The 27,671-nt window shown below is 41.6% G+C and overlaps 3 protein-coding genes across 4 annotated transcripts in view; 2 read left to right on the forward strand and 1 right to left on the reverse strand.

Moving 5' to 3' along the window:
- LOC306891577 (uncharacterized protein) overlaps positions 1-9,020 on the forward strand; it is a gene marked incomplete at its 3' end in the record, with an annotated part of 34,854 nt that extends 25,834 nt beyond the window's left edge. Inside the window, exons 3-4 of the mRNA XM_079451944.1 lie at positions 5,216-8,885; positions 9,013-9,020. Coding sequence (XP_079308070.1) covers positions 5,216-8,885; positions 9,013-9,020 — 3,678 coding nt within the window. The remainder of the gene's footprint in view (positions 1-5,215; positions 8,886-9,012) is intronic.
- Positions 8,984-27,671, forward strand: part of LOC306892332 (rho guanine nucleotide exchange factor 4-like) — a 30,808-nt gene continuing 12,120 nt past the window's right edge. The window contains exons 1-4 of one of the 2 annotated variants that reach the window (XM_079453365.1): positions 8,984-12,097; positions 12,424-12,747; positions 13,072-13,201; positions 14,289-14,342. In XM_079453365.1, coding sequence (XP_079309491.1) covers positions 9,026-12,097; positions 12,424-12,747; positions 13,072-13,201; positions 14,289-14,342 — 3,580 coding nt within the window. In that variant the 5' untranslated portion in view covers positions 8,984-9,025. Of the gene's footprint in view, positions 12,098-12,423; positions 12,748-13,071; positions 13,202-14,288; positions 14,343-15,181; positions 15,688-27,671 lie in introns of those variants that run through there. The other variant, XM_079453366.1, reaches the window with a different exon arrangement.
- On the reverse strand, positions 18,779-21,496 carry LOC306891643 (uncharacterized protein). Its single transcript, XM_079452073.1, has 2 exons — positions 20,265-21,496; positions 18,779-19,904 (listed from the first exon to the last, which is right to left on the reverse strand). Exons 1-2 carry the CDS (start codon positions 21,156-21,158, stop codon positions 19,335-19,337), a joined length of 1,464 nt encoding a protein of 487 aa, XP_079308199.1. The 5' UTR covers positions 21,159-21,496; the 3' UTR covers positions 18,779-19,334.

The raw sequence follows: 27,671 nt of genomic DNA on the forward strand, positions 1-27,671 counted from the left end.
AGCACTAGATTCACACCCATAAACTATTGACTGTGCTGAACTCCCTGTTACGTAAAATCTAATCAAAGTGGCTGGACAACTTCAGAACTTTGTTTAGCAGTTTCTTAATCTTAAAATGAATCATATTGTAGCATTTGGAATAAAGCATTTGCTAAATTAATTATTATGTTAATGTGAATTTTTTGTGAAGAGTGTTGGAAAAACATGGAACACACTGTATGTCATATCTTTTCCTTTTGACAGAGATATTGCTAACAGATGCTGACACAGTGACTTTAGTCATACAAAGCAATTCACAATTATGGATGGAGTTTATATTAAAATGTTCCTATTTAAAGGAATAAGTGACAAAAATAGTATGTCTGATTCGCTCATATGTGTCTGAAACATGAGTGGATGACAGTGGGTGGGTGGATGTATTCTCGCCCTTATATAAGGATCTGGACTTTCAAAATGCTCTTCTCAGCAGGAGTCATGTTCTGTCTGATGAAAGGGCCAGTGGAAGGTGTGGTCTTCGATGAGCTCATCTTTTGTGAATAAAGTCACGGTCATGTAATGAAGTTTTTCCTCGTCTTGAATATGTCGGCCATCATTTGACCCTCGCTATCTTGTGCTATTTCTTTCTGTGCGCCTCCACCCTTGCATTTAGAAAGAACAGCAGCCCTACTGTGAAACAGATGAACTGTCGCTTGCACTAAATCGTCACCTTTTCATGTTTGACTGATTTAGAATTGATGCTTTATTCAAAGCAGTACAATTACACTGCTTCATCAGAAATATGCATAGACTCAACCCGATCGTACTCTGGAGCCCCCTTTGTGTGTACTGTAGGTATCTCCTGACAGTGGCCTCCTCCCTTACGTGTTTCGCTGTGACTTTGGTTATGTGTGCGTGTTACCCTTTCTGTGATTGGCCTCCCCAGTGGGATGATCTCATGCTCTTGTTGAGAGATCAGCAGGATCCTTTTATTTCGGCACTTTTGTTGTCTGAGTGAACCTATTTAACCCAGTTCTCCTGAAACCAAACCACCTCTAAATCTAAATGTTTTCCGTTAGATGCTTCTGCAGGGGCTTGTTGTAACATATAATAATTTATCATTCAGTGTTCCCCTACCATTACCTTAGGGGGGCGCCCGCCCCTCAAATGGCACTTCTCGTCCTCAATATAACACTATCTATACCTCGTTCTCTTATTAAACCGACTAAATAGCGTTATGTTATTTATCTTTTTTACATGGGGCATGTCATTTCTACGTGGTCGCGCCTTTTTCATTCTCCTCTGCTCTCTATATCGAGTTCCGACCCAATGCGCGCACACACACAGACACGTGCGCACACATACAAAGGTAATCACACTTCCACCAGCGGACAGAGATCGCGTGTGGGAAAATATGTCGCGTCAACCACCAGAAAAGCAGATAAACAAATACTCCCAGGGTGGTGAAAATGGCAAAATTAGCTGACAAAGCAACAGTCCAGTTACCACCGGATGACAGGTTTTCATTCAGCTTATCCGTCGTTCTATCGGGACCCCAAGACACAATGAACCAAAAATATTATTTAGACCATTTCTGTGGTTTAAATTGAGCAGCGCGTGTACATAACTGAGATGTACACAACATGCGCAATCATGGACATTTATGTTGATTACATTTTTCCGCTATATCTTCGAATATCTTTATTTAGGCCAAACGCGCTTCATGTGAACACATTACACTTCGTGAGCGCTGCTTCTCCCACCAAAGACACGTCACCAAGAGCAGGTAAATAAATTAACACTTTTCTTTAATGCTTAAGTAAAAGAAAATGCAGCAGTATTAAAGTATTTTTAGCTGTCTGTCAGTTTTCTGTTTGCTACATACTGTAAATTTGTGACAGATTATAAACCATAACGTCTTGTATCTACATACAGCATATATGATATTAATAGCATGAATAATCAGCATGTAAAGATCATGTTTTCATGTTTTAATTGGAAAGAATATTTTGAATCGGTTCTTATGGAAAGGCTGTTAGTAACTTTGTAAGTACTCCTGCTCATGATATATAAAAGACCACCAGGACTTCGCTTCAGCACCAGAGCCTACCTCATATTTACCAGACCTTCTATGTTTCATATAGGATCTGGCTATCAGAATATAAAGTAAATGGCCTGATAAAACATTGGATGGATTGATTTAACATTATTTATTAAAAAAAGTATTGTCTGGACCTCCGCTCCTTAGTCACGTGCACAAAGATTCTTCACTGTTTAGTTGACAATGTACTGGCCAGAGAGTTGGTCATTTTACAAGCTGTGACGTTCTTATAATCTTTGTAACGACATTGTAACCGTGTCGCAAGAACAACAATGCCCAGTGTTTACTAGATTAAACTCCATTCTTGTGTCTGAGTCTGTGGTAAGATTGAGTAAGATGAGACAACAAGTATGTTATATTGTTTTTGTTCACTGGTCCTATAGCCAAATTTAATATCACTACTTGATGGATCAGAATGCTTTGTCTGTAAATTCGTACAATAACAGAAAATATTATTTTAAATAAGTTCTAAAGCAAGAGAGCGACAAAGGGACCATGTTACTTACCTTGACCACCTTTCTTCCTTATGGATCGGTTTTCAAGTCTGGGCTACTGAGTAGGCACCAATCAGAGGTCGCATTTTAATGTGTCATCATGTAGACTTCTTCTTACAAAGTATTTTACAGTATTTTAAAGCTACAAAAATAATATCGTTAAAGTATTTTCATACAAAATATGAAGCTATTTTCATCAACCTTATAAAATACACACAAAATACTATTTTGTATTAAAAATACATGTATCATAAAAACTGCCTATCCCTAGCCTGAATACAGTATGTAGACACATTGGTCTTATGAACAATATTTAAGGTCAACGAAAAAATACGATTTCATTTCATACGATTTTTACGGTCTATGATTTCATCTTTAAATATTACATTTTTAGTTAACTGCAATTTCTTAAGGCTTAGGTCACCGAAAAGCCACACGATTTTTCACACAAAGTACTATAAGTAAAGGGTGACTAAGCCTTTTAACTCCTGTACCACTGCCTAACATTTCCTTTTGTGTTTCATAAAAGAATTTTATGAAAAAACGAGAATGAGTAAATTTGAAATCTTATAGACACTATATGAATTGTCTCCCACAGACATAAAATTATGCATATTTAATTTAATTTTAATTTAATTTACGTATAGCAGACACTTTTATCCAAAGCAACTTTTAGCCAAAGCAAAATGTTTTCCTTTTATTATAGTATTTTATTATATATATTATACATGATTTTACCTAAAAAGAAACCTAGTTAGTGTAAAGTTTGTAAACCGTAAAACCAAGTTCAGTGAGTTTGAATTCTTTTATAGGCATGACATGGTTCTGTGGCCTGTGTGCAGTGCTGTCAAATATGATTTATCTTGCTTCCTCTTCCAGTTGTACCTCATGCACCAACATATTATACTTGAACACACTCCCCAGTCCATGACGTAGTGTTAAGATGTTAAGCCGGTTAGGGAACTATACTCAATTCTAAAAACAAGCTCTGGTTTCTGAATAGAGCCGGATGACACTGTTGTGTGAGATCATGTGTTCATAGTTTTGGCATTGATATTTTGCTAGCATTGCCAGTTTGATGGAAATATTTGTTTTTAGTAACTTGACCTTACTTCTTTAGCCACAATCAGACTAATTCAATAATACTACATACAGGCTACAGACTTTATAAGGGAGATCAAAGGTAGTTTCTGGTGTTAATTGTATTTCCAAAAATGTAATGATTCCTAGTCATTCACCTTGAAAAAGCCTTTGCAGAACTGTGTGTTTCTTAAAGCTCTTCCACTTACTGTCAGTCCTCATTTAACATAAAGGGTTTGGAGCGGCTTGACCTGTCCGGATTAGCTGGAGATGTGCAGTGCCTGGCTACTCCACTATTCTTAAAGATGGGGTAACATGCTATTCTGACTACTATGCTTATCATGGTCGACTTGGACGTATGACGTAGTATTTCTGTGCTACGATGAAGGGACAAACTGGTCTTATTTTTTTGACCCGCGTTTAGATTTATTTCATGTCTGACATTCTGGCAAAATTAAAATGATACCTTTAAGAGGTGCATTAAAACGTCTTTTTATAATTTTTTCTGAACAAATATATCGATTTACATTTAAGAATTTGACATGAAAATCATGTTATGCAATATGTAATGTAATTACAAGGTTTAAAAATAATAATAACAGAGGGGACACCCCCCGGAGCCACAGCACAACCACCCTGGAGATGAACATACTGAAAGTAGCAGATTTATTTCTGCTTCGACAGCCGCAAGGCTGTGCCGAACACTGTAAGTGTGTGTTAGAAGTCTGGAATGGTGCGAAAACATTATACATTTTTTGTCTTTAACCAACCTTTTAGGTCTTTAGCCGGTAAAAATGTAAATCCTGTCTGGCTAGCGGGCGACGAGTAGGTGGTCACGATCCGGTCTAATGTGTTTTCAAATTCTTCCCAGAAATGGTAGAAAGTCGACAAGCTCAAAATGTTTCACACCCCTTTACACAACCTCCTGACTGTGAGAGAAACTTCTCAGTTTTTAGGTGTTTCCTTGGCCTGGTTTCTTATGTCATAGTTGTTGCTCAAACTGAAGAATGAACTGAGGATCATTTGCACACCCTTGTATTTGCAAACCGCCTGTATGTAAAAAAAATATTAGATTATATAGATTACTGTAATCCATAGATACAGTATGTGGTATTGTTAGCTCCCATTCACTTTGATTAGCAATATTTGTTTGTACAGTATTTGTGTTGCCTTTCAATTCTACTAATATGATAATAATGACTCATTTAATCTGTTGTGCTCTTATGTGTTCGCTATGCCTGTTCATCATCATGGTCTCAACAGACACACAATGTTTTTTTCTTGTATGAAATTCCATGAACAAATGAGCTATGAGTAGATCATATGCCTGAGTGGTACATTAGTTCCAGGTGTGGGCAAACATAATTTACCTAAATGATTATCAACTGTGGTTAACTTCACAAAGTTTAGTTTTTCTTGATTTAATTTCAAATTGTTTGCATCTTAGTTAGTTTTGCCTCACTGATATGATTGACAAATTATTTACTTCAGGTTAATAATGAGAAGAAAGTTTGTTTTGTTAAGAACAAGAAAATAAGGCAAATATTTTCTTTCTTTGTCATAGGCCCCGGCATTAGAGGAATCTGGGAATGAGGCTTTGGAAGATGGGGAGTCTCTGCAGAAAGAGTGTGATGAGCAACAAGATAATCAGGAATGGTCTGAGACGGATCTTGAAGCAACACGAGACACAACAGAGGAATATTTTGAGACACATTCTTGGCACAGTGACACCTTCTCTGACCTCAGCCATGAAAGTGAGGACTGCTGTAGGACACCGCTCAGCTCTGAGGCCGACTCTTGCTTTGTGGGTTGTCTGGACTCACACTCTCCATGTGTCAAACTCTCCTCTACCGTTAAAGAAAGGGACCCTTCTTCAGCAAAAAAGCGTCGAGCTGTCTTTGTCAGTCCGCACAGGACAGTGGATAGAGAGAAATCACAGACTGAAAATAGTGAGATGATTCAAGTTGGAGAGGATGGCACTGGAAAGTCTGATGCTAAGGAGTGTGAGGACATTTGCTGTAATTTGCCAGCAGGATCTGGACCTGATTTATTTTCAGATGACCTATCACACATAATATCACCACTGCTAGCATCAAATGGCGTATTAGAATCACAAATACTTGATGTGCAAAGTTGTAATGAAACAATAATACCATTAATGGAGAGTGGTGCTATTCATTCTCATGTTGGTGACACTGCTGATGGAAAACTTCAAAGTGATCAAATCAGCATAAATAAGACTAAGCCAGATCATAAAGTGCCACAGTTAATGACCTCAAACAAGAACAAATTAGAGCTCAATGATAATGACTCTAAACAACTGACCTGTAATGGCACAGCAGTGGAAGATTCAGAGGCCGAACGTGATCATTTAGACACTCAACAACTGAACGGACATAAGTTGAATGTCCAAAACAGTGAAATGAGTTTAAATGTGGCCCAACTTCCTTCTGTAGACACAGCTCTTTCAACTGGACCTATTGAAGAGAAAGCTGAGAAGTCAGTAGAACACAATGGTAAACAGTCACAGGTTTCAGTGGAGCACCGCCAAGCAGAAGCCTCATTTTATCAAAGTCAGCCAGAGGATTCAATAAAATACACTCATACACATGATTCAGTAGAGCATCAAAAAGCACAAGTTTTACATAAACACAGCCAATCAGAGGCCTCACTAGAGCACAGCCAATCAGAGACTTCAATAGAAAACTGCCAGTCACAAGATTCTGTTGAAAACAGCCGACCAGAAGCATTAGTAGAACACTGCCAATCACTTGAATTAATGAAACACTTTCAATCAGAGGCCTCAGAAGATATCAGTCAATTACAGCCTTCACTAGAACAAAGCCAGCCAGAGACCTCTGTAGAAAACAGCCAATCACAGGCATCATTAGAACACAATCATTCAGAGGCCTCAGTAGAAAACAGACAAACAAAGGCATCACCAAAACACAGTCATTCAGAGGCCTCAGTAGAAAACAGTCAATCACAGGATTCAAAAGAACACCGCCAATCACAGCATTCACTTGGACACAGCCAAACACAGGGTTCACTAGAAAATTGTAATTCAGAGGCCACGGTAGAAAACGGTCAATCACAGGCTTCAGTAGAACACAGTCATTCAGAGGCCTCAGAAACAAACAGTCGATCACAGGCTTTACTTGAACACAGTCATTCAGATGCCTCAGTAGAAAACAGTGAATTACAGGATTCAGAAGAACACAGCCGACCACAGGGTTCACTAGAACAAAGTCATTCAGAGGCCTCAGTAGAAAACTATCAATCACAGGCTTTAAAAGAGCACACTAAATCACAGGCTTCACTAGAACACAGTCATCCAGAGCCCTCAGTAGAAAACTGTCAATCACAGGCTTTAAAAGAGCACACTAAATCACAGGCTTCACTAGAACACAGTCATTCAGAGGCCTCAGTTGAAAACAGTCAATTTCAGGATTCAGAAGAACACAGCCAACCACAGGGTTCACTAGAATACAGCAAGCCAGAGGCCTCTGTATTAATCAGACAATCACATGATTCAATAGAACATAGAAAAACAGGGCATTCAGTCGAACAGAGCCAGCCACATAACTCAGAAGAACACAGTCAAACACTCCTCTCAGAAAAACACAGAAAAATAGTCTTGTCAGAAGAACACAGTGAAACAATCCCCTCAAAAGAACACAGTCGATCACTCCCCTCAGAAGAATATAGTAAATCACTCTCCTCAGAAGAACACATTCAGACAATCTTCTCAGAAGAACACAGCCACTCACTCCCTTCAGAAGAAGACAGGTTCTCCCTCTTCTCAGAACACAGTCGATCACAACCCTCGGAAGAACACAGTCCATCACCCCCCACAGAAGAACACAGTCCATCGCTCACAAAAGAACACGGTCAAACACTCCCATCAGAGGAACACAGACAATCACTTCCCTCAGAACACAGTCGATCACTCCCCTCAGAAGACCACAGCCAAACACTCCCCTCAGAAGAACATAGGCGCTTCCTCCTCTCAAAACACAGCCAGACAGTCCCCTCAGAAAAACACAGTCAAACAGTCCCCACAGAAGAACACAGTCACTTACTCCCCTCAGAACAACACAGCCACTCACTCCAATCAGAAGAACACAGTCGATCATTCTCCTCAGAAGAACACCATCAAACAATCCACTCAGAAGAACATAGCCTCTCACTTCCCTCAGAAGAACATAGCCTCTCACTTCCCTCAGAAGAACATTGTCAAACAGTCCCCTCAGAAGAACACAGCCACTCACTACCTTCAGATAAACACACTCAATCACCCCCCTCAGAAGAACACAGTCTATCTCTACATTTAGAAGAACACAGTCAAACACTCCCCTCAGAAGAACACAGTCGCTCACTCTCCTCAGATAAACACAGTCAGTCACCCCCCTCAGAAGAACACAGTCAAACACTCCCCTCAGAAGAACATAGTCTAACAGTCCCCTCAGAAGAACACAGCCGCTCACTACCCTCAGAAGAACACAGTCACTCACTACCCTCAGAAGAACACAGCCACTCACTCCCCTCAGAAGAACACAGCCGCTCACTACCCTCAGAAGAACACAACCACTCACTCCCCTCAGAAGAACACAGTCGCTCACTCCCCTCAGAAGAACACAGCCACTCACTACCTTCAGATAAACACACTCAGTCACCCCCCTCAGAAGAACACAGTCTATCTCTACCTTTAGAAGAAAACAGTCAAACAAACCACTCAGAAGAACACAGTCGCTCACTACCCTCAGATAAACACATTCAGTCACCTCCCTCAGAAGAACACAGTCAAACACTCCCCTCAGAAGAACACAGTCTAACAGTCCCCTCAGAAGAACAAAGTCGCTCACTCTCCTCAGATAAACACAGTCAGTCACCCCCCTCAGAAGAACACAGTCAAACACTACCCTCAGAAGAACATAGTCTAACAGTCCCCTCAGAAGAACACAGCCGCTCACTACCCTCAGAAGAACACAGCCACTCACTACCCTCAGAAGAACACAGTCGCTCACTTCCCTCAGAAGAACACAGCCACTCACTCCCCTCAGAAGAACAGGGTCGCTCACTCCCCTCAGAAGAACACAGCCACTCACTACCCTCAGAAGAACACAGTCGCTCTCTCCTCTCAGAAGAACGCTGTCAAACAGTCCCTTCAAAAGAACATGATAACACACAATATAAACAGAAAAGCATGGATGCTTGCACTGACTGTGGAGAATGTGAATCCTTACAAACATCCAAAAGTCTTTTATCAAAGGACATGAATGACGAACTCAGTCTAGAAAAGAGTGACACTCTTCATTTAAAAAAAGTAGATCTCTCAAGTAGTGAATGTCACACGGGCAGTGATTTAGCAAACATGCCAACATCTAATAGTGAAAATTCTTGTAACAAACAAGAGTTTATTGAAACACAGCCTTGCGGTACTCCTTGTAAAAATCCTGTTGTTGCAGATTGTCTGAAAGAATGCACGATAGTTCCTTCAGTTGAGCAGTCAGTAATTTACTCGGATAGTTCAGGACCCATGGAATACACTAGGCCTGGGTCATTGACTTTTGTGTGTTCTGACATGAAGAGCAGTGTGGTTGATGGATGTCCAAGGAGTCCTCTAGACAGCCCAGTCGAGTCTCTGGCTGGTTTGTTTGAGAATTTGTATGACAAGACTCCAGTTAGCCCCACAGACATTTGCTTGGAGCTCAACGATGACCTTCACATGAACTGTAAACAAACAGCACGTGGCATTGTAAACGTTATGTCTGACACATGTGCAGAGTACACGAAGACCTCTAAACAATTTCTACCACCTGGCAACCTGTCTGACAAACTCACAAGGCTAAATGAATCAACTAACTCTACACCGTTAGAGCCAGACAGAATATCCGAGCTGGGTGCAAGTATTTTGTCTGAAGCATGTTCTGATCCCTGCACAAATTCACAGTCTCCTTTTAATTATTCACAGCTGAACAGTAGTAATGAGGCTTTGTTGGTAACAAATGAATACAGCTCAGATACAAATAATAACATTAAGAATATTTCCGTAGATGACCATGCCTCGGGTTTACAAAACACTTTACCTAGTTCCTTGCTAAAATACAACTGCTTTGCTACCAATAATAAACATTTAGTCTCAGAAGAAGTTGAACACTGTGAACATGATGACATTTTTAGTGTCCCCACTGTTTTAAACAGTCTCGCTACCCCCTTTAAAGCACCTGAAATAAAGACTGAAATGGACTGTAAAGATAATATTGTAAAACCGTCTGACCTGGCCGCATGTAGCAACCACAGAGATGTTACACAAAAGCAGCTCTGTGACTGGTGTGGTAAGGAGGAGTGTCAGTTGCACTGGACTGCAGTGGAGGAGACGGCAGGAAGATTTCAGTGCAAGGACACAGACGCCACCAATCAGGTTAGAACAGCAGTGTTCGAAACCTTAACCTCCCCGCACACAGATAATAAATACAGCACCCATGAAATGGTAAATGCAAACTCAACAAACAATGATGTTGTATATTTGCATGCGCCACAGACACATCTGGAGCTTATCTGGGAAGAAAAAAAGGTACTGTTGAACTGCTCTGTCAAGGTTGCTGATACCCATGTGTTAGAAAACATGGAGAGAAGGCTTGTAACTCCTGAAAGCACTGATTTATTATGTGAAACATCTGATTGTAGAAATCTTTGTAGACAGCCTTTGCAGCCATCCTACACAGAGGCATATGTTGCATGTTGTCGCATGTTACCCATCACTAAGTTAGAGGCCATTGTGGAGTCTGAATGTTCACTGGAGAGCCCCTTTGTGATGGAGGATGGATTGGAGGATCATCAGAGGGAATCTCCATTATCCGAAGGTGGATTTGATGATGAATGGAACTCATGTGATAACATCACAAACCGCATTTTTCCTCACTGCCCGCATGACAGCAACATTTCTGCAATAAGTAGAAATGTAAGGGATATGAAAGAAACAAATGCTTTTGAGAAAGAAGCAGATGCTGGAGAGACAACATCTATGATGTTAAATGGGATTGATAACTGTGTTGACCATAGTGGTTCCAGTTTTGTATTACAAGATCTTAATTCTAGTAACAACAATAAGGAGATAGAGGACAGTACTCAGTCACCCTCTAGGTTCACGAGAAGTAAGAGAAACCAGTCAGGGAAGGGGTCCGTGTTCTCTGTATTCTCTAGAATGCCTTCGTTCCGCAAGATGAAACGAGAGCAAAGGGGCAACAACAAGGCTGATCCAGAAGTTGAGGACTCTGAGGATGGACATGAGGAGGAGGTAAAGCCCAATATAACACATAGCAAGCCCCACCCATCATTTTACAAGAACCCCATTTCTCAGAGCTCAGATCATCTTATAGACATCATGAAGTATGACCACTCCAATGATGATGTTTATGAAAAGGCCTTTGCCTTAAATTTTCAAAATATGGAGAAATATGCTCAGTGTGCATCCCAAAATATTCATCACTCCGCCCAGCAGCCGAACAAAGGTGGGGAAGCACTGAATTTTAAAACTTTTCCCATGACAGATGGATTACAGCAAAAACGTAGTAAAAGTACAGATAACTTAAATCTACGCATGAAACTCGCAATGGCTCATAAGTCTCTGTCCAGCCTGTTTGAGTCTAAATATCCTGAGAGGTACAACCAGGAGCAGATCCTGCCCACACAGAATGAAGAGGTGAGAACCAGACAGTCCTGGAGGAAGGTGAAACGACCAAAAGATGTAGAACCGTACAAAAGAACCATGTCTGTTCCTGGGACGGCCTGTGACACGTCCACACATCACAACCACAGTGACTGTAGTTTCTGTTCTCCTCAGAGCAGGTCCAGACTTCACAGTTCACCTGCTTCCGAAAAAAATACTCCAAGGAACGTGTGTCATTCTGAACCACAGAGCTTCGAATTTGCACCACAGGTGCCATCTGAAGATACAGATGAGAATAAATGTCTGGAGGGAGGTGAGCTGCCTAATGCTGTTTCCTCAGACTCTGATCATGCTTCTTTAGATGGTTTTGAGGCTGGGCATAATGTAGAGAACAGGTCGCAGTCTCCCGTAAACCCCAGTGTTCTCGCACTTGCAAACCGGCCTATATGGGGCCGATCTGTGAGCTATTTTGAAGCCGCTGACTCTCCGACGAGACCTATGAGCCCCAAACCAAACAGTCCTGGGTTGTGGACACATCGAAGGAGCTTCCGTTACCCCTCAAGATCTGTGGCATCATCTTTGTGTTTGCTCGGTCAGGGAATGAGCGTCGAGGGTCTCTCCGATCCTCCTCAAAAGCCAAAATCTCTGAAGCCAAGGACAGCACAGCTTACTACAGCCCACTCGTTTGATTCTGAGTACTTATTAGAAGACAGCAGTTCAGATAACCAGTCCCAGTCCAGCCTGACATCAGGATCTATAACCAGTAAACCTGAGGTAAGTCAAAATGCATTTAAAAAAGAAACAGGAATGTGTTATTGAGCTAGATTTAGCTTGGAAATGTAGTTATTTTAGGTACATAAACCAAAAGTTAAACACAGTGCCATCCGGTGGCTACTTAAGATTCTGAACATGAATCTTTAATGGAAGGAAGGCAGTAATTACATATTTTAAATATTACATTTATATGTATTTTGTGTATATATTTCAGTGCATTCCAAAGCCTTATAAATCATTTACTATATCTTTTACCACTACACTTCATAAATACATTTTTGGTGTTTTAAATGTAAATTACATTTACATTTACATTGCACTCAAAGCATGTACAACATAGTGGTGAGCCAGCCGTCCAGTCAGCAGAGAGAAGACAACAAGGGAACGCATGTGTGCTTCGAGTAAAGCGCAGAGGACAGGGTGTGACAGCACCCAGACCCATGTCAGACATGTACGGTTGGACGGTATCTCTTCAGGGCATCAGAGAGGTGGCGGGTGACCCGGAGAGGAAGAGACAGTCAACGGAATCACGCCGGCGATCGTGCTCATACGACACACTGACGTATACGGAGAACATCCGTAAAAAGAATCTTAATGCACAGAGAAGTTTGCGCCAGGTTAACATCCCAACATCTGACAAGCATGAGAAAGTAAGGATGTCATTGAAAAGAGAGACTTCCCCTGACCGTCAGCATCTTCTACTGCATCTTTTCTTCTTTCTGTGTTTTCTTCCTGCTTCGAACTTTTGGAGTCTGTACTCTTGCATCTATATAATTTTCGACTTCTGTTTCTTGTTTTTAGCCTGTTTCTTGTGTTTAGCCTGACTGAACAAATGTCGGACAAACAATTTCACCATCTGTCAGAAATCTCAGCACACACTCTTTGCAGTTTTTTACTCTGATGTGATAAACTTTACATTAACTGTGTTTTTTTTTAAAGTGTATTTTCTGACTGAATGCTGTTCTCATCTACAGGTTTGCACCAGACTCTCCCTCGCCTCTCCTGAACAGTTCCCCTCCGTCACTCTCAAAGATCACTTCTTTTCTCAGAGCACACCTATTGGACTAGACTGCTTGGGCTGGCCTCACCGCGTGTCATCTTCAGGTGAGGAATCACATGGTGTAAACCACTACATTCCTAAACATTATATAGGAAGAAGATTATTTACTTTGTAAATCTTATCTTTAAATCCTTTATGAATCGTCTGGTGGCTCTTTAATGACCTCCAGGGGGCAATAGTTGCCTTCATTTTACAACCTTTGATAACCTTTGGGGAGTTATTTATGGTTGTCTGCAACAGTTGGAACCCAGAGACTTACTAAGGATGTCTTTGATGTAAATTTATAGTCTTTTATCATCACAGGTCGTCTCATTTAACTTTGGATACTTTTACATAAGCCTTAAATGTTGCTTTAGATGCAAAAAAAAGAAATCTGGCACATTGAAAATGTCTCCATCAAGCTTCACCTACGAGTAGTTGAAATGTATGATTTCTTAAGAAAGCGCTTTATTCAGTCGTGTTTCGTGTGTGCACGTTGCGGGAGCACAGAGGCTATCTTTGTGCAGCAATGTGTGGAGCTCAGGGCCCCCCAGCGCTAATCTCTTTTTTGCCAAACAATCCTGCTGATTATTTCTCACCCACTCACTGGCGCCAGGCCTTCTTTCACTCTCCTTCTCTTTCTCTTTGAGCTCAGAGGTAGACCTGGCATACATATACAATGCATTTCCCCCTCACACACATTGTTAAAAAAGAGACTTTGATTTTAGAAAATGTAATACATTGTTTTAATACAAGTCTAGACTTTTCTTCTTACGTCTTATTAAATAGAGGTTGGCTGACCTTGAATTGACTCTTTTGTTCACATGCTCTTAGAAACATTATGTTTCTAACATCAACATATTTTTGTGTTTTTTTGTTAATCTTTGATAAAAACTCACATTTACAGATAAGCGTTCTTTATTTATGATGACACGTTGTATTTTGCTGGTAAAATAGATTCTTATGTGAAGAAAGACACATTTTGTCCCAGTCTGACATGATGCCCACTCTACGACCTTTTCGTATACAGCACATCTAGCCTGTGCAGAATGCATTAATGCAGTTATGCTAATGCTTGATTCTTAGTTTGTATTTTGAGTACAAGATCACTTCAGTTGAGAAACTAAGACAGATACATGCTGCTCTCTACAGAATCCAATCTCACCGCACCAGAACATGAGGATAATGGACAGGCTGCCCCTCTGGGTGAGTTTACTCTTTCCATTCCACAGTGTAAACTTGTCTTTTTTATATTATTGAAAACATTTACATTTCTATATTTGGCAAACAAAGCAACATTCAGGCTGGTTTAAGTTTGTGTCTGTCCTTGGGATCAATCCATGATCTTGGAGTTGCTAGTGTCATGTTCGTCCAATTGAGCTACATAAGCCAAATCATTTATTCTGTCTTTATTTGTTACTGTTTGTAAAATTAAAGAGATTTTTCAGGTTTAAATATTTATATAAAAAAATATAAATACTGATCTGACTATTAATGTTATTTATAGACTCTTATCAAAAAGTAAATTTGCATTCTGAAGTGTGTGTCAAAGGTTGAATCTGTCATACTGAAGAATGTGAGGAATGTTCCCGCTGTGTTTTAGCTTTGATCTGGATCCATTTTCCATTTATGTAACCTGTAGTCACAGCTGCAGAACGGTTAGAACATGTCAATATACTAAAATAATTGTCTGAAAAACCCTCACTCAAATCGCATTCCTTTCTATTCAAAGTCTCCTGAGATCCTGACCATTTCCGTTCAATTGTGTATTTTAGTTTCCCTTCAGCATTTTGCCTTCAACAAAGGCGATGCTTTTGTCAGATTTTTGGGCTTGTCATTAGCGTGATTTCAGCTAATTATGGGTTAAATTATTAGAAGGTGTTTGCAACCCTCGACATCCCTAGTGCACTCTCTAGGCGCTGCCTTTTGGTTTACTAACAGCTTGGCTTTAACAGTGGAGGAAGGGGGGCCCAAGGGGGGACTGAGAGGGAGGAGAAAGGCGGTCCGTTTCAGTGCCAAACTCACAGTTTCACAGTGAGTCTTGTGAGTCATATCAGCCCTTCTCCCCTCAGAGGACCCCCGGTGATGCCTGCGTATGTGTGTGCGCATGAGAGAGAGAGCGCGAGAAGGCTGATTGTGTGTCTAGGCGTCTACGTTGAGCCGTGAGCTTTTGAGACGAGCGCATCAGAGACTGAAAGTCAAAGAGACCGGGTGAGGAATGAGAGAAGAGGGGTGAAGCTACGTCGCAGACCCTGAGAGCAGGCAAGGCTGAGACAAGCTAGGAGGTCGGACCTAACACCTGCCGTAGCGACGCCACCCTTCTCCTCGTTGGTGTGCGGCCACATGCGCACGCAGCACAGTGCCAGCGAGGTGGGCATCCTGCTTGCAGGAGGCGGCTGCATCAGTTACAGCAGCGGCAGGGGCAGCTCAGTGCCATCACCAGGCTCTGAATCAGACTGCAACCTCGCTCTGGGACTGGCTGGAGGGGTCAAGGCAGTACAAGGGGTCATGTCCCATTACTGGAGTCTGGAGAGCCTTCACTCCACCAATGGTAAGCCTCTGTCGCCTTTGAACCTGGATACAGAGTTGCACTCTGAGCTTGATGTGCATGTCAGCGGACGCTGTCATGCAATGGTGACATTCTCCTTCTGTGAGGTTTTTTTGACGGCTCTTGTTCATTGTATTGCGGTCTTTCAGTGTATGTGGTGGCATTGTCATCAGCCCTTTATGGTCAATAGGAGGTATCTGAAAGAGCTTCTGTTTCTATGCAAATGTTAACACATAGTGTTGCTGGCGTTTCTGCGGTTAGCGAGTTCGAGCAACAGGAGTTTGTATTGTTTATATGCTATATATATATATATATATATATATATATATATTTATATATATACAGTACAGGATTAGTTTGAAAACAGGTTAAATCGTGTAGCTAGCGGTAATCCAGATTAAACATGATGTTTTACAGTTGAATGAAGATGTGCCACCCCTTCTACTGTCTGCTCCTGCTTACATTATTGCATTACTGTTACGGATGTTGTGTATTGATCAATAGTCTTGCTGGTTTGTAATTGGTTAAGTAGTAATGTTGTGGAAGGCTCTGTCAAGCGAGTATATATGTGTTTTTGATATAGACGGATTGCTCTGAGCGATGTGACAGCGTTCCTCAAATTCAGCAGCTGCACATAGACCCTCACAGGAAATTAATGTACTGCAACATGACAACACAATGGAGCCATGCTTTCATTTAATATTGTTGCCAAATAACGCTTGGTCTATAGATCAGTCTTAAGCTTTACCCAAGTCTTGTATACAGTGTGCAAGCTTTGTATTCAGCACAACAGGCAGGAGCTGTGTTTAAAACATTCGAGGGGGAAACCAACCCTGTTTGGTTTGCTTTTAAAAGCCCTCATCGAATGAAGCTGATATATCGATTAACACCAATTCTTGTGTTTCGTTTGCTAAAAATAGAGCACCTCCGATCCGATCGTTTACGAAAACTACCGCACACCAGTGGCTGTCTAGTACAGCTGTGCAAAAGGAGGTGAGGTGATATTAGATGCCCCTTTGGGCAGTATTTTTGTCTCATTATCTTCTCTCAGGGTTGGCATGGTGACAGACAAGCCAATGACCGTCAGCCAAGGTAGCACTGATGTCAGAAACGGCCACAGTTAACCACGTCAGCTGTAATTTGGATGTTTTTCTCATTTTCTGCTTTGTCCTGAGAGATGGGATGTGACTTTGTCTGTGATGGAGGGAAATAAATGGTGCGCTGGGAGCCGGGGGTGATAGCTACAGACATTTCAAACAGCACTGTCACCTCGTCACGGTCCACTGACCTCATTACAGCACTCATACAGTGTCTGTAGCTGATCACAGAACAGTGGAGAAATTCTGACACGTTATGAGTTATGAAAAAGTAACACGAAAGAGTTTTTGGGAATCTCTTGGAATGATAGATTGATACGGCCTAGATGGTGAGAGATGGTCGGAGTTCAAACCAGACTGGTGTTGTCTCATAGTCTTATTTGAGTGCTGGGTGTCCGATATGACACTTAATCTTAATTTTTTACTTTAATGTAAACCTGATTTAGTCATTATTGTAAATTTTGTTATGTTCCGTATATGAGGTATACAGTATGTTTCACAACATTCTTATTTCCTCTCCCTCATGCATACTTGCATATTGATACATTTAAAAGGCGTGAGGGGCTTTTGTGGCCGTTTCATTTGCTGTAAGAGATGCAGATGGTGGGCTGGAGGTAAACACGCATCGAATGGCTGCAGATGTCAAAAAAGAGCCACACGCAGTGGAAACCGCCTTACAGGATGTGTCACCGCCAGTTATGTCTGCAAAGCCTCTTGTCTTCTGCTTTCAGTATGTGTGTGAAATGCACCATCACCTCTAACTCTTCTCTGAGTCAGAAATAGAAAGTTTAAGTTCTTCTCAAAAGCGTTATTATTTAAGTCTTGAGTTTCCACTGATGAGCAAGAGCAGATGTGTTGCTGTCCCTGTTTCCTCCAGGGGGTACTTTGTCTTATTGCGGAATCTCGTGACCTCCCGGCGAGAGCTGGGGTCAAGTGATGTTAGTTTGTAAACGAACAATTGTTGACTAATCTTCATAAATGAATGTAACTTTTGTAAAAACTGGATGTATTCAGTGTTTAATTTAACCTAATTTTTTAAGCAACGCCTTCTATTCATAATCCATTAATTGCTGTGATAATCCAGTTAACATGCATACAGAATGGGGAGGGGTCTGCAGCGTGTGAAGATGTTCTGCCCTCCAGGTATTATCACATTTTATGGCAGCAAGACAGATGGTGTTTCATTCACACCTTTTATACATGAACCACAAGCGTACAGCGTACTCAGCCTCCAAGCAGCAGTATTATTTCTGGTATCTGGTTTGTGGCATGCAGAAGTGAAGAAACCTGATTTCTGAATAGAAATTCAAATAAGGGAAGCATCTCTGTGTGTCACTATGTATTCTTAAAAATAAATGTTCTTTGTTGTTGCAACCAGTCTTGGGCTACAGGGTGATATGGCTGCTGACATATAACCCCGTAGTCATCTTTTGTCGTAACTTAATTGAGTAGATATACAAGAACCCTGTATAGCAACCACATAGCGAACCCAAAGTTTGTTTGCACTGTGACATAGTTGCTTGAGTTTACCGTGGCATTTTACAGTGGGTGAAATGGTACTGCAGTTTAATTGTACAGTACTGGTAAAATCTGCAGCGACAATGAGCTGAGGCCCACACGGCAACACTGAGCAAAGGAATTCTCTCCATTCTGTGAATGCCTCAGCTGGGCTCTTAAACAGATCTACTTTGTCAAACAAGACACCTCAAATTTAGCCTTTTTATGCCTGATCATAATAAACTGTCAACACAGGAGATGCCATGAAAAGATTGGTATTAATTTTAAAGACAGATGGCTATTGGCTAGTGGTGTTAAATCAGGATGTCATGTTCCAAACCCTAATTCTATACTTTAGTCCCTGGATAGAGAGATATCAGCTCTACTGTGAAATCATTCTGGAATATTTCCATTTCTTTTGAGTTCATGGAAACGTTCCTGACACTCCTCTGTCGTGATTGGTGAGGAGAAGAACCCAAGTGCAGGCAGACACGGACGATGAAGGGGTTAACAAGACTTTAATATAAAACACGGCAAAACAAACGTCCACGATGGGAAAACACTAACTAAACTTAATACCAAAAGTGAAAACAAATACTTCCCACAAGGGGGGCAAAAATAAACAACCAGGAATAAAAACAAGGAACTAGGAAACATACAAACAATCCAACAGGAACCAGGGAACTCGGAAACAGGTACACAGGCAAGACAAGACTTAGGTACAGGTACAGCATACAGGTACAATCAACCAGCACAAGACCATGGACAAGAGGGTATTATATAGGGAGACTAACAAAGGAGATAACGATGGGCAGGAGTGGGTAATGCGACACAGGAGGAAAGCTATACTAGGAACGAGAGGGGCGGGGCCAAATGACGAGACAGGAGAGAACGCATATTATGTCCTGATTGACAATAATATGTTTCTCTCCACATAAAACACGTGGGTCTGTCATGATTCTGCCCCTAGACCAGAAAATCAAGACAAGAGCAGGCAGAATCATGACAGAACCCCCCCCTTAATGAACGCCCCCTGGCGTTCACCAAGGGAGCAGACTAACGAGACAAGACCGACTGGGAAACAGACAACATCCAACAAAACATAGTAAAAAATAACAAGGGCAGACAGGCAAGAATGATGAATGGGTTGGGGTGACATAATAAAAATAACAAACAAGGGAGGGGGGGAGGGGGAACAACAAAGTTCATGGGGGGAACAAATGAGTCCATGGGTGGAAGTCCAAAGGTGTTGGGACAAGGGGGAACTGTCTTTGTCCCAGGCGCTCGGAAGCGCGGAGTCCCAGGGGACTTAGGGGACACCCTGGGGGGCGGCGCTCGAGAGCGCGGAGTCCCAGAGGCCCTGGGAGAGGCCGGCTGAGGAACAGGACTTGAGGCCGGCTGGAAGGCCGGCTGAGGAACAGGACTTGAGGCCGGCTGGAAGGCCGGCTGAGGAACAGGACTTGAGGCCGGCTGGAAGGCCGGCTGAGGAACAGGACTTGAGGCCGGCTGGAAGGCCGGCTGAGGAACAGGACTTGAGGCCGGCTGGAAGGCCGGCTGAGGAACAGGACTTGAGGCCGGCTGGAAGGCCGGCTGAGGAACAGGACTTGAGGCCGGCTGGAAGGCCGGCTGAGGAACAGGACTTGAGGCCGGCTGGAAGGCCGGCTGAGGAACAGGACTTGAGGCCGGCTGGAAGGCCGGCTGAGGAACAGGACTTGAGTCCGGCTGGAAGGCCGGCTGAGGAACAGGACTTGAGTCCGGCTGGAAGGCCGGCTGAGGAACAGGACTTGACACTGGAGTGGGTGCAGGCTGAGGAACAGGACTTGACACTGGAGTGGGTGCAGGCGGGACCACCGGACTCGGGACCACCGGACTCGGGACCACCGGACTCGGGACCACCGGACTCGGGACCACCGGACTCGGGACCACCGGACTCGGGACCACCGGACTCGGGACCACCGGACTCGGGACCACCGGACTCGGGACCACCGGACTCGGGACCACCGGACTCGGGACCACCGGACTCGGGACCACCGGACTCGGGACCACCGGACTCGGGACCACCGGACTCGGGACCACCGGACTCGACGGGACCACCGGACTCGACGGGACCACCGGACTGGTCGGGACCACCGGACTGGACGGGACCACCGGACTGGACGGGACCACCGGACTGGACGGGACCACCGGACTGGACGGGACCACCGGACTGGACGGGACCACCGGACTGGACGGGACCACCGGACTGGACGGGACCACCGGACTGGACGGGACCACCGGACTTGACGGGACCACCGGACTTGACGGGACCACCGGACTTGACGGGACCACCGGACTTGAGACCGCCCTCCGTTGCCTCTTCTTCCTCAGCCGAGCCACCCGCCTGGTGGGCGGCTGAAGGAATGACGAGAAGGGCACGGGCGGCTCGGGATTGGAGGCCTCGGACGAGGACCCCCAGGATTCCCGTCTCCCACGCTTGCCACCAAAGCTGACTGCGGGTGGGGAGACTGTAGGAGGTGGTGCGGTGGACGAGGTGGAGGTTACAGAGGGTGAGGAGAGGCCCACAACCCCGATTTGCATGGTACGACCCTCGGGGATGGCGGCCAGCGGGGGGGAAAGGCTGGGTTGAGCTGAGACACTGGGCTCCGGCCGATTCATGGCATACCTGATCAGGTCAGTGAAGCCCAGCGGTCTCAGCATCTTCATCTCCCACCCTGCTAGAGGTTGGTTGAGGCCGCCATTGAACAGGACCATCTGCTCCTGCTCATTGTGGACCATCTCCCCTGCTGTCTCAAAAAAACGGTCCGCAAACTCCAGGACATCAGAGTGCCCCTGGCGTAAACGTAGGAGGCGATGAGCCTGGGTTGCTCGTCTGGCCTCCATTTAGCCTGCTGGGTTCGATGCTGGCTGGTTGATTCTGTCATGATTGGTGAGGAGAAGAACCCAAGTGCAGGCAGACACGGACGATGAAGGGGTTAACAAGACTTTAATATAAAACACGGCAAAACAAACGTCCACGATGGGAAAACACTAACTAAACTTAATACCAAAAGTGAAAACAAATACTTCCCACAAGGGGGGCAAAAATAAACAACCAGGAATAAAAACAAGGAACTAGGAAACATACAAACAATCCAACAGGAACCAGGGAACTCGGAAACAGGTACACAGGCAAGACAAGACTTAGGTACAGGTACAGCATACAGGTACAATCAACCAGCACAAGACCATGGACAAGAGGGTATTATATAGGGAGACTAACAAAGGAGATAACGATGGGCAGGAGTGGGTAATGCGACACAGGAGGAAAGCTATACTAGGAACGAGAGGGGCGGGGCCAAATGACGAGACAGGAGAGAACGCATATTATGTCCTGATTGACAATAATATGTTTCTCTCCACATAAAACACGTGGGTCTGTCATGATTCTGCCCCTAGACCAGAAAATCAAGACAAGAGCAGGCAGAATCATGACACTCCTCCCTCTGTTTGGGTCTTTAATAAACATTCACCCTGTTCACAGGGTTATTATTAATCTATTCAGATTAATGTTATAGACTTTGTGGCATTGACATCGGTGTGCCAGCAGTCGAAGCAATTCAAAAGAGGGTGAGGGCTGATGTTTGCTGAGCAGAGGGTTCATATGGCCCTCGTGGCTCGGTTTTATTGTTGCATAAAATGTATGACCTACATGGACTCTTTAAATCTCCTATAGAAATCTGAATGAAGCTTCCACTGAATTTAAATACCCATCAGTGATGAAAAATGATGGTAATAGAGAAATCTATATCAGCTCTTTGTAATTTGAATTTTTATAAAAATTTAAACACTCTAGGACTATCAGAAGAATAAGCATCCCGATCAGCCCTACATAGCAAACAAAAGTCCTTTCTGTTGGAATAATGATTTGCTATTTACTGTAGAATATTTTGGCTGGTAATGTTTAAAATAATCAAAAAATTCAACTCTCATTCGACTCAACGTCCTCACATTTTCAAGTTGAAGTTGAGCTTTATTGTCATTCCGCTACATGTGGGTACATACAGTGGAACGAAATGTCATGCCTCCCAGGACCACGGTGCTACATAAGTACAGACAATACAGCAATGAAGTAAAACACTATAAACCTATACACTATAAACCTTTTTCCTCATAATTTTCCCTCATAATATGTGATAGGTACAGAAATGCATGTGTAGATATATTTTGAAATATATTTAGTTTTGATATTTGGAGAATTCTTAAGATCACAAAATAAATGAGCAGTTCATTAGAATATAGTCAGACATAGTCTTGCTCCTTTGCTATAGCCAGAAGACGAATCAGATGGAGGCTCTTTAACCCTGACCCGTCTGTTTACAGTCTATGAAACACTTCACCCAGAATTCCTCACCCAGCGTCACTCTGTCTGGACTCTATCAAACTATCTAGGCATCTTAAGTGAATGTCAGTGTTCTTGCCATATACCTTTTCAGCTGAAAGTGAGGAATATCATACATATCCTAATTTGTCAGTAGATGGCATGTGTCTGTCCGTAGTGAGTCCAGCTTATCAGTTTTCTCAAGTTTGTTCTCAAGACACCAGTGGGAGTCCCCGGCCGAGCTGTGCAAGGCACGGCCGGATCGGCCTGAACTCTACACATAGCAAGTACTCTGTCTGCTGCTGCATCTACACAGGAAATTTGTTCTAAGCTCCCGCAATTCAAATTTTCAGCTTCCTTATAGTACTTTGTTGTACAAACTGAATTATGTGTGAGCGTGTATATTGTGTCTGTATTGGAAGAATGTTTATGGTGGTTCACTTAAAGGGATAAAACATAATTTATTAATCCTCATGTTGTTTAAAACCTGTATGAATTTCTTGTTTCTATGGAACACAAAAGAAGATATTTTGAGAAACACCTGTGGTTTTGTGTCCATACAAAGGTAGTCAGTGGGATTAAATGTTATTGGTTACCGATTTTTTCAAAATATCTTCTTCTGTTTGAAGAAAGAAAGTCATACAGGTGTGAAATAACAAGATGGTGAGTAGATGATGAAGCATTTTTATTTTGAAGTGAACTATCACTTTAAATTAAGAAACATTTATTTTCCTATTTATATAAAAGGCAGTTTTAATCCTGTCCGGGTTTTTCTGGTGTGTTGTGTTAACGTTTTATTGATAGAGTGATTTATCACAATGACATGGCATGAGTACATACTGTAAATTGGGTTAAATGTTAAATAATAACACTTATAATGTGAAGGGGGAAATGAACAGTTGTGATTTTTGTTAAATATTTGTCATTTATTTGAAAAGTCAACTAATAACATTGCTTACTGTATTTCAACTCAGACTACAAAATAATTAAAAACACAGTAATGCTGTTAGGCTTTATCATCAAACAAGTTGCTCATTTACATTTAGTCATTTATCAGACGCTTTGATCCGAAGCGACTTACAAAATGCTCATATCATTTTATTTAATTTTTTAGTCTTGTGATTTCTGTGTCGAGTGAGTATATTAGTATGGTGTGGGTATGTGAAGTGATGATTACTCACAGGGCCTGGTGTCTCTTCTCTGATACTCAGGGAATGTCAGTCTGTCAGTTAGTTTGAATGTTTTTCTATGCGGATGTTATCAGTGATTCACACACTATCTCTCAGTAGTCAGGCGCTCTTATGATAACTCTTCATCATCTATATCTATATTTTATCTATATTTTATTTAAAGAGCACATGAAATGCACTGACAAGCTCACTTTTCTGTTCTGTTTCTGCAAGTTTATTGACTTCAGCTTTTTTTAAGCTCTTAAACATCTGTTCCATGTGCCCAGTCTAGAAAACGTTTTATATCATATGGCGTTTTAATATGTACCCCTATCAGCATGTGCGTTTAAAAAATAAAGCACATTCAGTCCTTGCTTGGCTATATGGTTGGTTCTGACCTGTGCACTTAAATGGAAGATTGAAGGAATTCCACTATAAACCAGTAGTGTGTGTTTTCCATTCACAAAATCCTCCTATAGGTGATTTTGTTTATATAGAAGTAATTGATCATTTGACTCTGTCTGGCTCTGTTCTGATATCAACAATAGGCATGTAGTTATCTCAGGTTTATATGTTTTTCACATTGTATCACAATAGTAATGTGCTTGATTTACCTATCATTTTTCCTGTCAGGTGTGAACAGATGTGGGCCTTTCTGCTTGCAGTTCTCCTGTGAATTTAAATGTTTTACTAGGGCACATTTGTATCTAACATATGTTATGTCACGAAAGGGCTAATTTGAAATCAGTCTGGTTGTTCAGCAATGGAATATGAAAATTGAATGGGGCTAATCATTTAGTGCCAATTTGTAAACTCTATTCATAAGCAATAATGTAATATGTTTAAAAGATAATGCATATTGTAATAATAAGGAAGTACAGTAGTGATTAATTTGATCTTGCCTGTTCAAAGTAAATGTAGGACACTGTTGGAGTGTTTAAACAAAGTCAGTCATGTGATAATGAGCTGATGAGTTTTTGCAGATGGACCCTTTGGGCATATAGATCTACATTGATCTTTGTGGCAATCAAAGTCAGTTCCTAATGCAGCTCTTATCCTGCTATGCTATGTTTTAATACACAGGTGTTTATTAATTTAATTCTGTTACGTAGAGACTATGATAAATATAGAATGAAATCTGTATTTATTGCTGACGGAATTTGTTGTTTTGATGACGAGGTTTTCGATCATCGGCTTTGCTCATGGGCACAATCAAGGCTGAAGAATGAAGCAACCACATTTGATAACCACCCTACCTCTTTTACCGCTGGGTCACGTTATTAAAGCGGTTCCAGACTATTACAGACACTTAAGCCACACCTGAAAACGTATGAATGTCATTGCATAAGACAACAGCATATAAAGTGGCATTTATATTACAATTAAGAATACGCTTTTCAAAAATATAAGCAACACTATTTGTACACTTTAAACCCTGGTTAAACATGTCGTGTCACAAAGTCGATGTGACAAAGTTTTAGACTTGTGGTTATTTGTGGAAACAATTTCTGACATGAGGGGAACAAACCTCATACATCCACAAAAAAGTGACACGTTGGTTGAAAGTAATATAAACGTCTGCTGAAAAAACTATTGAACCCTACCCAAAACACAATAGAAAATGTAATGGATTAAATGGTTATAGTGGGAATCGTATTGTTTTAATGTAAACTATAATGGTGTCTACTGGTATGTGATTAAAGCTGTTGCAGGGATGTTATCAGGCAGATGGAAACCATTATATCCTGTTGGAATAATGCCCAAAACACACTTCAAAAAGGAATTTTGTAATGGTTTAAATGGAAAAAGCTAACAGTTCATAATGGTATTTTAATGGAAACCATTTGAATTTCTGTGATGGTTTCTATTGGGATTCTATTGTTTTTTCCGGCAGGGAGATGTCACAAAAAGATATGAGAAGAAGATTCTTCTTGCATTGATATTCTGTCATTTAATAAAATATATTGTATACACTTTAAGCATTGCCAAAATACTTTTTATACAGTTACAGCAGTATTCTCCATGTTATGCTAATCTTGATCATGGTTTGACTGCACATGGTGCTCTCAGTCTCTGTGGTCCGTCTCTGACTCCATACATTGGTGATATAATTTCCACAAGGACTAGCAATCCACTGCGAAGTCCCAGTGTATGAAGAGTGCGTCATGGTCACAAAGGGGGCTCATGAGCAGCCTTTTAAACCATAAAATGACAAACAGAACACTCTCTCACAGACACCCCAAACTCGAGAAAACCTCAGAACATTTTAAGAGGAAGTATTTTCTTGCTCAGCTGTTAACAGAGATGAAAACTCGATCAGCGAGTTGCACACAAGATGTATTTTGCAAAACTGTTAAAGTCTACTGGTGGTGTGGTTTAGCATTTTGCATTGTTAACAAATATTACCTTATCATAAATGCATGTTCGTTAAACATGGGGAAAGAATACATTTATTAAAATAAATGTAATATACATTTAAATGTATGGTAGTAAATATTTAGCAAACATGTAAACATTTTATTGTTTACTTTCAGAAAAGTATTACTTACTAAAAAATGCCTTTTTTAATTGGTCATTCATTTCATGTTTTTACTTTTCAGTATTTTCAAAACTAAACTGAAAGAAAATGTGTACTTACAGTAAAGAGATTTTGGACTTGACGTGTCAAATTGTAAACATATGCTTGCCTATTAGATAGCATATTAACTAGCATAAATTACATCCACCGAAGCTAAACTTTATGTGACTTTTAAAATGTTGAAGGTTGTGAATTTGCACATACTATCATTTTACAGTATTTATATTCAGTCTTGCTGTACTGTGCTACTGTAACTTTGCTTACTTATATACAGTGCGTCCACATTTTGATGACATATCATAATGGAAGTTTTTAGAACTCAGGGCTTTAATCTGTAAAGTGCGCGTGGATTAGACTGAGTGGAAGTCTTCGCCTTCATGGCTCAGAGGTGAATTTGTGCAGTCGGGCGACTTTATCTGAAGAAACAGGTCAGCGCGCATGTACCATCCTGCCTGTTTGAACGGCTACTCAAATCATCCTTAACAGATCAAGAACTGTATAGATAAATATACGTATATATTTGTGTTTATGCATGGTGCCCTAACCTAGTAAACCAGATAAGACATGCACGAGTTAACACACATTGTACATTTGAAGGTGGTACAGTATTTCTGTTTTATACACTTGGAAGGCAGTTTTGATGAAATGAAATTGAGTGGCGAAACTCCACCCATCCCTTTCGAAGCACTATGGAGGCTGACACAGAACTAAGATGTCGTCACATTTTCACTACTTTGCAGAAGGATATAACGTATTTACGAAATGGTCTGTTGAACAGTTTGTCCATTTAGGGCTACTGTAGAAACATCATGGTGAATTCCATGTAAGGGGACCCTGTTACGTCCCCAAGTTGTTTTCAACAGTTTTGTTGTGGCAAGCTCTGAAATACACTTCTAATAAAAGCAACACAGGCAAGACGGGTAACAAGAAAGATTTATTTACAAAAAGGTGTAAGAATATAGTAGTGGTATATATACACAATATTTTACAGGTATGTACAGTTTTTACCACGGAGGGAAAGAACATGAGTGTTGCTAAAGCAAAGAACAGAACAGAACAAAAGCACAATCTATCTGTCTCCCTCTCCTGCTAAATTGCCTTCAAAAAAATAAAGCATGAAGCACCGAGGTCTTTGGTGTTAAAACGCCCTGAATAAACCTACACTCTCTGCTAACCAAAAGTAGGATACATGAGGTGGCAAACAAAGGTCAACTTACTTTTAGTTCAGCAACAAAAACATGTTTCAGGCATGTTAAAATAATATATTTGTTAGGACGCATTAAAATAAA

Source organism: Barbatula barbatula (assembly GCF_947034865.1).
Source record: "Barbatula barbatula genome assembly, chromosome: 3".
Classification (NCBI taxonomy): Eukaryota; Metazoa; Chordata; class Actinopteri; order Cypriniformes; family Nemacheilidae; genus Barbatula; species Barbatula barbatula.

Excerpts from the sequence above, each read along its gene's own strand:
- LOC306891643 (XM_079452073.1), bottom strand. The coding sequence starts at position 21,158 with ATGGAGGCCAGACGAGCAACCCAGGCTCATCGCCTCCTACGTTTACGC. Across the intron at positions 19,905-20,264 it reads GTCCGGTGGTCCCGAGTCCG|CCGGCCTTCCAGCCGGCCTC; the intron begins GTGGTCCCGAGT and ends CCTGTTCCTCAG.